The 11,861-nt window shown below is 41.6% G+C and overlaps 1 protein-coding gene across 1 annotated transcript in view; it reads right to left on the reverse strand.

The window, feature by feature from the left end:
- LOC106603637 (otoferlin) overlaps nucleotides 1–11,519 on the reverse strand; it is a 35,980-nt gene extending 24,461 nt beyond the window's left edge. Inside the window, exons 1-8 of the mRNA XM_045694958.1 lie at nucleotides 11,471–11,519; nucleotides 10,538–10,670; nucleotides 10,264–10,318; nucleotides 10,033–10,164; nucleotides 9,763–9,825; nucleotides 5,619–5,703; nucleotides 5,332–5,491; nucleotides 3,739–3,925 (exon numbers count right to left, since the gene is read on the reverse strand). Coding sequence (XP_045550914.1) covers nucleotides 3,739–3,925; nucleotides 5,332–5,491; nucleotides 5,619–5,703; nucleotides 9,763–9,825; nucleotides 10,033–10,164; nucleotides 10,264–10,318; nucleotides 10,538–10,670; nucleotides 11,471–11,519 — 864 coding nt within the window. The remainder of the gene's footprint in view (nucleotides 1–3,738; nucleotides 3,926–5,331; nucleotides 5,492–5,618; nucleotides 5,704–9,762; nucleotides 9,826–10,032; nucleotides 10,165–10,263; nucleotides 10,319–10,537; nucleotides 10,671–11,470) is intronic.
- Between the last annotated feature and the right edge of the window lie 342 nt (nucleotides 11,520–11,861).

Raw genomic sequence — 11,861 nt, forward strand, 5'->3', positions numbered from 1 at the left:
ACCATTTAGGATTTTCTGTATTTCTGCATAAATTTGACCTAAAATGTGATTAGATCTTCATCTAAGTCCTAATAATAGATAAAGTGAACATGATTAAACAAATAACAAAAACAATTGTACTTTTTCATTTATTTATTGTGCAAATTGGTCCAACATTCGATTTCTTTGTTGGAAAAAATATGTGAACCTCTAGATCAGGAATTCCCAAACTGGGGTACGGGGGTACGCGCAGTGCCGTCGGGGGTACACCAAATAAAAATGGGATTCACATTTAAAAAATCTATATATAATAATAAAAATACAACAACAACAAAAATCTTCACATTTTCAAATAGTACATTTATATTTTCCAACGGGGCTATACATTTAGGTGAGGTTTTTTTCTCGTCTGAGTAGCCTTGTTTCACTGCCAAAAATAAAATTAAACCATCTAGTGTTCAGCGAAATAACAACACAATGTCAAATACAGGTAGCCTAGTCAAATAATGAACATCCAATCACATTAACCGTTACTCTCTCACAGGAATCCTTCACTCTTGCGCAGATATATACAAACGAAACATGACAATTTCAAAATTAAGCCACAGGAGTTTTTTGAGCGAGACTAAAGACGACTTTTGAGTAGTAAGACATGTATAAAAGCAACAGATACTATTAATAAGAAGGGGCAAGAAGCATCTTATATGGTGAGCTACCGAGTGGATAGGACAGGCAAGCTCCATACTATTGTGGAGGACATAATTCTTCCAGCTGCCGTGGATATGGTTGAGACAATGCTGGGGGAAAAGGCCCAAAAAACTATACAGACAATATCTTCATCAAACAACACTGTTTCATGACGCATCAGTGACATGGCAGGAGATTTTTTGAAACAATTACAGCTTCGCATACAAGCCAGAATTCTATGCGTTACAGCTGAATGAGTCAACAGACGTGGCGGGCCTGGCACAGCTCCTGGTATATGTCCGTTACGTTTATGGGGAGTCAATTAAGGAAGACATCCTCTTCTGCAAACCACTGGAAACCAGGACAACATGAGAGGATATTTTTTATGTACTCGACAGCTTTGTGACATCAAATGGACTTTGGTGGTCAAGTCGGCTCCTCTCCTTGTTCGGGTGGCGTTCGGCGGTTGACGTCACCGGCTTTCTAGCCATCGCCGCTCCATTTTTCACGTATCCATTTGTTTTGTCTTGTTCCCTGCACACCCGGTTTTCATTCCCCAATCAATCTACATGTATTTATTCCTCTGTTCCCCATCATGTCTTTGTGAAAGATTGTTTGTGTTACGTGTCTATTGTTGACTGATTTGTTTTTTTCTGTAGTATTTTCACGAAGATGTTCATTGTTAAACATCATTCTTGTGACTGTTTTGCCTCAATAAAGTGTGCGCCTGTTCACAAATCTCTGCTCTCCTGCACCTGACTTCGCTACCAGTACGCACACACCTGACAGTGTTGGTATCTTTACTGATGGCGCAAAAGCCATGACAGGGAGACATAGTGGAGTGGTAACGTGTGTGCAAGCAGTTGCTCCCGACGCTACTTGGGTACACTGCAGCATCCACCGCGAGGCTCTTGCTGCCAAAGGAATGCCTGACAGCTTGAAAGACGTTTTGGACACTACAGTGAAAATGGATAACTTTGTTAAAGCAAGGCCCCTGAACTCTCGTGTATTTTCTGCATTATGCAATGATATGGGCAGCGACCATGTAACGCTTTTACAACATACAGAAGTGCGATGGTTATCAAGGAGCAAAGAACTGACATGTTTTTTTAAATTGAGAGACGAGCTTAAAGTTTTCATTACTGACCATAATTTTCACTTGTCTGACCGCTTGCATGATGACGAGTTTCTCACACGACTGGCCTATTCAATGTGGGGGACAAAATTGAGGCTATGATTAAGAAGTTGGAGCTCTTCTCTGTCTGCATTAACAAGGACAACACACAGGTCTTTCCATCATTGTATGATTTTTTGTGTGCAAATGAACTCAAGCTTACGGACAATGTCAAACGTGATATAGCGAAGCAACTGAGTGAGTTGGGTGAGCAATTACGCAGGTACTTTCCGAAACGGACGACACATACAACTGGATTCATTATCCCTTTCATTCCCTACCTCCAGTCCACTTACCGATATCTGAACAAGAGAGCCTATTCGAAATTGCAACAAGCGGTTCTGTGAAAATGTAATTTAATTAGAAGCCACTGCCAGATTTCTGGATAGGGCTGCGCTCAGAGTTTCTTGCCTTAGCAAATCGCGCTGTTAAGACACAAATGCCCTTTGCAACCACGTACATATGTGAGAGTGGATTCTCCGCCCTCACTAGCATGGAAACTAAATACAGGCGTGTGTGGAAAATGATTTAAGACTGAGACTCTCTCCAGTACAACCCAACACTGCAGAGTTACGTGCATCCTTTCAAGCACACCCTTCTCATTAAACTGTGGTGAGTTATTCACAATTTTTTGATGAACAAATAAGGTTTTGTATGTAAGATGGCTAAATAAAGAGCAAAATGATTGATTATTATTATATTATTATTTGTGCCCTGGCCCTAGAAGAGCTCTTTGTCACTTCCCACGAGCCCGGTTGTGACAAAAACTCACACTCATTCTTATGTTTAAAAAATGTATCGTATAGTGTGTGTGTGGCAATCTTACAATGATGGCAAAAAAAACTACATTTGAGAGTGCGCAGATCCTGGTGTTAGAGGTGGTATGCAGCTGGAGGTTAAATGTTTGAAGGGGTACCGGACTATAAAAAGTTTGGGAACCACTGCTCTAGATTAATCCGCTCAATTAAGTGTAGTAAAGCAGTCACACGTTTAGTATTTGGTCCCATTGTCCTTGCTACAATGACAACATCAAGCTTGTTTTGGTAGTGTTTTGGGAGATCTTTTGCCCAATAGTAACTGAATGGCGAATGATGACTGGAGTCATTTTCTTTATAAGTGAGTAGATGAGATGCTTCTGAAGACTTCTATATTAATCCTGATAATGCCATTTAAGAAAAAACATAAATAATGATGAATGCGAAAGTTACAGAGGCTACAACAAAACATGTAACATCTCACCATTACCAATAACAGGGGAGATTAGCATTTTTGGAGGGGGTATGATCTTTTTGCCTCTGTAACCTTTCTCACTCATCATTATTAATAATCTATTCATGATTATCCATAATCGTGGTAGCATCCACATGAATGTAGAAATGTTCAGATATATATTATATTCTTAATAACAATAACAGTGACTCCAAAATGGTAGACATTATTCACCATTCAGTTCCTGTTAGGGAAAACATAACCCAAAACATAACCTGAATAAACTGCAAATGCATCCAATGAGCTTCTAGAGTCACATATCTTTTCCAATATGGGACCAAATACGACACTTTTGACTACTTTAAATCACTTAATTGAGCTGATTAATCTAGAGGTTCACATATTTTTTCCAACAAAGAAGTTGAATGTTGGACCAATTTGCTCAATAAAAAAATGTAAAAGTGTTATTTCTTTAATCATGTTCACTTGATCTATTATTAGAACTTAGATGAAGATCTGATAATATTTTAGGCCAAATGTATGCAGAAATACAGAAAATCCTGAAGGGTTCACAAACTTTCTCTCACCATTGTACTTTAACATAGCATAGAATAACATAATGTAACATAGCATAACGTAATGTAACATAACATAACACAGCACAGCAACAGAACAGTGCTATTACTTACCCTCTGGCCAGCGAAGAGTATTTGTACATAAGGGTCCACAAGGTCCTTGTTCTCCCCAATAAAAGCCTTCTTGACATTAGCCATGATGCTGGTGTTCATCTTGGGAAGGCCCTCAGCTCTGTAGATCTTCACATAGTAGCGAGCCCACTGACGCTCCGCGGGAACCCCCTCAGGTAACAGGAGGTTACTGAAACCACAGAATTAAAGACAAACACTTGTAACACATTGCACTGTATCTCTATGACTAAAACAGCAATAGTAAGTAATCAAGAATTGTGAGATGGGAGAGCTGTTACAGGAACTCTAGAGCTTGGCCTATTGCTGCTTTTATTGCTACAGTATTACGACTACAGTTTTACTACTACAGTATTATTACTACATTATTACTACTACAGTATTACTACTGCAGAATTATTACTACAGTATTACTCATAAATTATTACCGCCACAGTATTATTACTACATTATTACTCCTGCAGTATTACTGCCGCAGTATTATTACGGCATTGTTACTACTACAGTTTTACTACCGCAGTATTATTACTACATTATTACTACTACTGCAGTATTATTACTACAGTATTACTTATACATTATTACTACTACAGTATTATTACTACAGTATTATAACTGCATTATTACTACTACAGTATTACTACCGCAGTATTGCTACAGTATTATTATAAATTATTACTACTACAGTATTATTGCCACATTATTACTACCACAGTATTATTACTATATTATTACTACTACAGTATAACTACTACAGTAGTATTACTACAGTGTTACCACTGCAGTATTATTACTACAGTACTACTGATAAATTATTACTACATTATTACTGATCAAGTATTACTGCTACAGTATTATTACTACATTATTACTAACGCGGTATTATTACTACATTATTACTACTACAGTATTATTACGACAGTATTACTGATAAATTATTACTATTACAGTATTATTACTACCTTATTACTTCTACAGTATTATTACAACATTATTACTACTACATTATTACTACTACAGTATTATTACAGCATTATTATACTACTACAGTATTACTACTGCAGTATTATTGCTACAGTATTACAGATAAATTATTACTACTACAGTATTATTACTACATTATTACTACTACAGTATTATTACCACATTATTACTACTTTAGTATTACTACTGCAGTATTACTACAGTCTTACTGATACATTATTACTTCTACAGTGTTATTACTACAACAGTATTATTACTACATTATTACTGATAAATTGTTACTACTGCAGTATTATTACTACATTATTACTACTACAGTATTACCACTACAGTAGTATTACCACATTATTACCGATAAATTATTACTACTACAGTATTATTACTACATTATTACTACTACAGTGTTACTACTGCAGTATTATTACTACAGTATTACCGACAAATTATTACTACTGCAGTATTATTACTACAGCATTACTACTACAGTATTATTACTGCATTATTACTACACTATTATTACTAAATTACTACTACAGTATTACTACTACATTGTTACTACTACACTCATATCCCCAATATACGTTGGTCGTTTACCCTTCTATGTCATCTTCATCGGTTTCGGTGGCCTTGTGTGGAGTCTTGATGTTGTCTCCTTTCCCCACGACGGCAATGTCACATTTAATGTAACCTTTGCAACCGGCAGTGATGTCATCAGGGTCAGAGAGAAGGGCCCATTTGTGGAAAAACTGGTGTTCTATTAGACAAAAAAAATAAAAAAATAAGCGACATTCATATGTGAGGTATACTGATCAGTACCAGAGTCATTGAGTATAGACATAGGTCACTAGTAGCTACTATGTTTCCAACTATTTCTCCCTGACCTGGATGCGAGTAGACGGTGCCTACATCCAGTTTGAAAGAGCCAACCAGAGTCCCACTACGCAGGAGGTTCTTGGAGTGGATTACCTGAGGGATGGATGAGAAAAGTGAAGATTGCAATGTGCATCAATAATATGTGACCTGAGTTGAATATTATGAATGACTGTATAAATGATGGACACAGTGATCAAATCAAATTGTATTTGTCACATGCGCAGAATACAACAGATGTAGTAGACCTTACAGTGAAATGCTTACTTACAAGCCCTTAACCAACAATGTTTTAAGAAGTTAAGAAGAAAAACGTGTTAAGTAAAAAAAAAGATAGAAAATAAAAGTAACAAATAATTAAACAGCAGCAGAAAAATAACAATAGCAATAGCGAGGCTATATAAAAGGGGTACCTTTACAGAGTGAATGTTACTGGTTAGTCGAGGTAGTTGAAGAAATATGTACATGTAGGTAGAGTTAAAGTGACCATACATAAATAATAAACAGAGAGTAGCAGCAGCGTAAAAGAGGGGTCTGGGTAGCCCTTTGATTAGCTGTTCAGGATTCTTAAGCCTTGGGGATAGAGGCTGTTAAGAAGCCTCTTGGACCTAGACTTGGTGCTCCGGAACCGCTTGCCGTGCGGTAGCAGAGAGAACAGTCCATGACTTGGGTGGCTGGAGTCTTTGACAATTTTTAGGGCCTTCCTCTGACACCGCCTGCTATAGAGGTCCTGGATGGCGGGGGGCTTGGCCCCAGTGATGAATTGGCCGTACGCACTACCCTCTATAGTGCTTTGTGGTCAGAGGCCGAGCAGTTCCCATACCAGGCAGTGATGGAACCAGTCAGGATGCTCTCGATGGTGCAGCTGTAGAGCCTTTTGAGGATCTGAGAACCCATGCAAAATCTTTTCAGTCTCCTGAGGGGGACTAGGCTTTGTCGTGCCCTCTTCACGACTGTCTTAGTGTGTTTGGACCATGATAGTTTGTTGGTGATGTGGACACCAAGGAACTTAAAGCTCTCAACCTGTTCCACTACAGCCCCGTCGATGAGAATGGGGGCGTGCTCTGTCCTCCTTTTCCTATAGTCCACAATCATCTCATTTGTCTTGATCACGTTGAGGGAGGGGTTGTTGTCCTGGCACCACACTGCCAGGTCTCTGACCTCCTCTCTATAGGCTGTCTCATTGTTGTTTGTGATCAGGCCTACCACTGTTGTGTCATCGTCAAACTTGATGATGGTGTTGGAGTCATGCTTGGCCTGGTCCTGCTCACGTTGCCCTACCCTATGCTTTGACCTCTTTCTCCCTCTCTCTCCAGATGAAATCTTGCGACTTGTGACGGCCGGCCGCCCAACAACCTGCCCGCTTGACCCTATCCCCTCCTCTCTTCTCCAGACCATTTCTGGAGACCTTCTCCCCTACCTCACCTCGCTCATCAACTCATCCTTGACAGCTGGCTATGTCCCTTCCGTCTTCAAGAGAGCGAGAGTTGCACCCCTTCTCAAAAAACCTACACTCGATCCCTCTGATGTCAACAACTACAGACCAGTATCCCTTCTTTCTTTTCTCTCTAAAACTCTTGAGCGTGCCGTCCTTGGCCAGCTCTCTTGCTATCTCTCTCAGAATGACCTTCTTGATCCAAATCAGTCAGGTTTCAAGACTGGTCATTCAACTGAGACTGCTCTTCTCTGTGTCACGGAGGCTCTCCGCACTGCTAAAACTAACTCTCTCGCCTCTGCTCTCATCCTTCTAGACCTATCTGCTGCCTTTGATACTGTGAACCATCAGATCCTCCTCTCCACCCTCTCTGAGTTGGGCATCTCCGGTGCGACTCACTCTTGGATTGCGTCCTACCTGACTGGTTGCTCCTACTAGGTGGCGTGGTGAGAATCCGTCTCCGCACCATGTGCTCTCACCACTGGTGTCCCCCAGGGCTCAGTTCTAGGCCCTCTCCTATTCTCGCTATACACCAAGTCACTTGGCTCTGTCATATCCTCACATGGTCTCTCCTATCATTGCTACGCAGATGACACACAATTAATCTTCTCCTTTCCCCCTTCTGATAACCAGGTGGTGAATCGCATCTCTGCATGTCTGGCAGACATATCAGTGTGGATGACGGATCACCACCTCAAGCTGAACCTCAGCAAGACGGAGCTGCTCTTCCTCCCGGGGAAGGACTGCCCGTTCCATGATCTTGCCATCATGGTTGACAACTCCATTGTGTCCTCCTCCCAAAGTGCTAAGAGCCTTGGCGTGACCCTGGATAACACTCTGTCGTTCTCCACTAACATCAAGGCGGTGACCCGATCCTGTAGGTTCATGCTCTACAACATTCGCAGAGTACGACCCTGCCTTACACAGGAAGCGGCGCAGGTCCTAATCCAGGCACTTGTCATCTCCCGTCTGGATTACTGCAACTCGCTGCTGGAGGGGCTCCCTGCCTGTGCCATTAAACCCCTACAACTCATCCAGAACGCCACAGCCCGTCTGGTGTTCAACCTTCCCAAGTTCTCTCACGTCACCCCGCTCCTCCGCACACTCCACTGGCTTCCAGTTGAAGCTCGAATCTGCTACAAGACCATGGTGCTTGCCTACGGAGCTGTGAGGGGAACGGCACCTCCATACCTTCAGGCTCTGATCAGTCCCTACACCCAAAGAAGGGCACTGCGTTCATCCACCTCTGGCCTGCTTGCCTCCCTACCTCTGCGGAAGCACAGTTCCCGCTCAGCCCAGTCAAAACTGTTCGCTGCTCTAGCACCCCAATGGTGGAACAAGCTCCCTCACGACGCCAGGACAGCAGAGTCAATCACCACCTTCCGGAGACACCTGAAACCCCACCTCTTTAAGGAATACCTGGGATAGGATAAAGTAATCCTTCTAACCCCCCCCCCAAAAAAAAATGCTATAGATGTACTATTGTGAAGTGGTTGTTCCACTGGATATCATAAGGTGAATGCACCAATTTGTAAGTCGCTCTGGATAAGAGCGTCTGTTAAATGACGTAAATGTAATGTAAATGTAATGCAGTCATGAGTGAACAGGGAGTATAGGAGGGGACTGAGCACGCACCCCTGAGGGGCCCCCGTGTTAAGGATCAGCATGTCAGATGTGTTGTTCCCTACCCTTACCACCTGGGGGCAGCCCATCAGGAAGTCTAGGATCTAGTTGCAGAGGGAGGTGTTTAGTCCCAGGGTCCTTAGCTTAGTGATGAGCTTTGAGAGCACTATGGTGTTGAATGCTGAGCTGTAGTCAATGAATAGCATTCTCACATAGGTGTTCATTTTGTCCAAGTGGGAAAGGGCAGTGTTGAGTGCAATAGAGATTGCATCATCTGTGGATCTGTTGGGGCGGTATGCAAACTGGAGTGGGTCTAGGGTTTCTGGAATAATGGTGTTGATGTGAGCCACGACCCGCCTTTCAAAGCACTTCATGGCTACAGACGTGAGACCTACGGGTCGGTAGTCATTTAGGTAGGTTACCTTAGTGTTCTTAGGCACAGGCTACGTAGAGAGTGATCACACAGTCATCCAGAACAGCTGATGCTCTCATGCATGCTTCAGTGTTACTGCCCCGAAGCGAGCATAGAAGTAATTTAGCTCATCTGGTAGGATCGTGTCACTGGGCAGCTCACAGCTGTGCTTCCCTTTGTACTCTGTAATATTGGAGTTTGCAAGCCCTGCCACATCCGACGAGCGTCGTAGTCGGTGTAGTACTATTCAATCTTAGTCCTGTATTGACACTTTGCCTGTTTGATGGTTCGTCGGAGGGCATAGCGGGATTTCTTATAAGCTTCCAGGTTAGAGTCCCGCTCCTTGAAAGCGGCAGCTCTATCCTTTAGCTCAGTGTGAATGTTGCCTGTAATCCATGGCTTCTAGTTGGTGTATGTATGTACAGTCACTGTGGGGATGACATCCTCAATGCACTTATTGATAAAGCCAGTGACTGATGTGGTGTACTCCTCAATGCCATCGGAAGAATCCCGGAACATATTCCAGTCTGTGTTAGCAAAACAGTCCTATAGCTTAACATCTGCTTCATCTGACCACTTTCTTATTCAAATCAAATCAAATCATTGCTCATTGCTCTCCGTTCATTTAGATAGGGAAGGGAATTATTTCATAACTGTTTGTTTGTATTGTGGGAAAGCTACTCACCGACAGCTTCAGGATCTTGTCAAACATAACATCAGGTGGGACGTGGAAGTCAAAGACAAAATACTAAAAGAGAAATGTGACGTAAAATAAATGTATCAGTGTCATGACGTTTTCTGTTAAAATGTGTAACTTTATTGAAATTATACATGTAGCTTTATTGATGACCATACATGTAATTACAACGCTTTAGACCTTATCATCATCGTCATTCTTCTCATCAACCTCCTCATCCTTATCATCAAACTCATCATTCCAGGGCAGATTGGTTACCTCATTGTAGTATGGGCAGTTTGTCGACTCCTTCATCTGAGTGTACTTCTTATCGTCTCCGATCTCCACACAGACCACTGGATCCATGTTCAGCCCAACTAGCTGCCTGGCCTCTATGACAGTAACACTAACCTGGTAAAATAGGGTTATCATGTATAAACACTCTTTATTATAGCACATTTTTTAGATGCTGATTATTCCTTGATTCATTGAACATATATTTAAATTTACTTGGAAATCCATTGGTCTCCCGGCACTAGGTTCCATCTTAATGTCTGGTTTTGATCTGATGTTGTAGACATGTTAGAAACGTTTCAGTGTGATTAAATCAATGCAGACTTTCATGTCAGAATTCTGTAAACTACAAGATACTACATTGTAAACAATGTAATTGAATCATTAGTGCAAAAGTTTGTTTCTATGTTATCTAACTCTATAGAATTGTATATTATGTGTAAATTGAATGGCAAACCACAAGCAACATAGAACTGTGCTCTGTGCTTACCTCTTGTTGGAGACATTAGTGGTGACGGCTGTGACTGAGGCCAGGGAGATGGTGTCGGGGTCAGGACCCCCTCCCCCTCCCATCCCTCCCATGAAGTCCAGGTCCTCTGTCTCCAAGACGGCTGCCTCATCGCCTGGACAATCACAGTCAAGGAGGCCACACCTGTCAGAACAGCCTGACAGGATGACGATAGCTAAGCTTGACAACCACCCTTTTAGGTTGTTTGTGTCACTTTTTGTATTGTTTTTATTTTTGTTTGAATACAAGGTTAATGTTACTATTTACAATTTATCATAGGATATGTTAAACATTTTCATCTATACTCTTCTCTTTTTTCAGAGAGTATCAGAGAGTGATTAGGACCAAAGCTTGTATGAAAGCATTTGGTGTAGCTCCATTATTATTACAAGAAACAATTGGGGTGGATGGTGGTGTGTGTGTGTGTACGTGTGTCTGTGTGTGTACGTGTGTACGTGTGTGTGTGTGTGTACATGTGTCTGTGTGTGTGTGTGTCTGTGTGTGTGTGTGTGTGTGTGTGTGTGTGTGTGTGTGTGTGTGTGTGTGTGTGTGTGTACGTGTGTCTGTGTGTGTGTGTGTATATGTGTGCGTGTATGTGTGTGTGTGTGTATATATATGTTTGTGTGTGTGTGTGTGTGTGTGTGTGTGTGTGTGTGTGTGTGTGTGTGTGTGTGTGTGTGTGTGTGTCATATGTGTGTGTGTGTGTGTGTGTGCATATGTGTGTGTGTGTATGTGTGCGTGTATGTGTGCGTGTATGTGTGCGTGTATGTATGTATGTATGTATGTATGTATGTATGTATGTATGTATGTATGTATGTATGTATGTATGTATGTATGTATGTGTGTGTGTGTGTGTGTGTGTGTGTGTGTGTGTGTGTGTGTGTGTGTGTGTGTGTGTGTTGTAGTATTCTGTACCTCTTCCTCCTTTTCCGTGGTCTGACTTATGGCCACGTGATTTCTTCATGATTCAGAAGAGTCCTTTTCTAGCTCTGTGAAGTAAATAGAATTCAGGTAATTTTGTGGGAGGTTCTTGATTGTGACATAGACTGCGTTTTTTAGTTAATAAATCAACAAGTACTGCACTGTGGATTCGATTGATTTGAGCTTTTAGGATCCCTATATAGTGCACTACTTTGACCAGAGCCCAAGTGCAATATGTAGGGAATAGGGTGCCATTTCAGACACACATCAGTCTCCTCTTATGGCACAGTATAACAGTCAGTGGATGCGTCACAAATGGCAACCAATTTCCTATATAGTGCACTACTTTTGACCAGAGCTCTATGGGTGAATAGGGTGCCATTTG

This window comes from Salmo salar, chromosome ssa01, assembly GCF_905237065.1.
Source record: "Salmo salar chromosome ssa01, Ssal_v3.1, whole genome shotgun sequence".
NCBI lineage: Eukaryota > Metazoa > Chordata > Actinopteri > Salmoniformes > Salmonidae > Salmo > Salmo salar.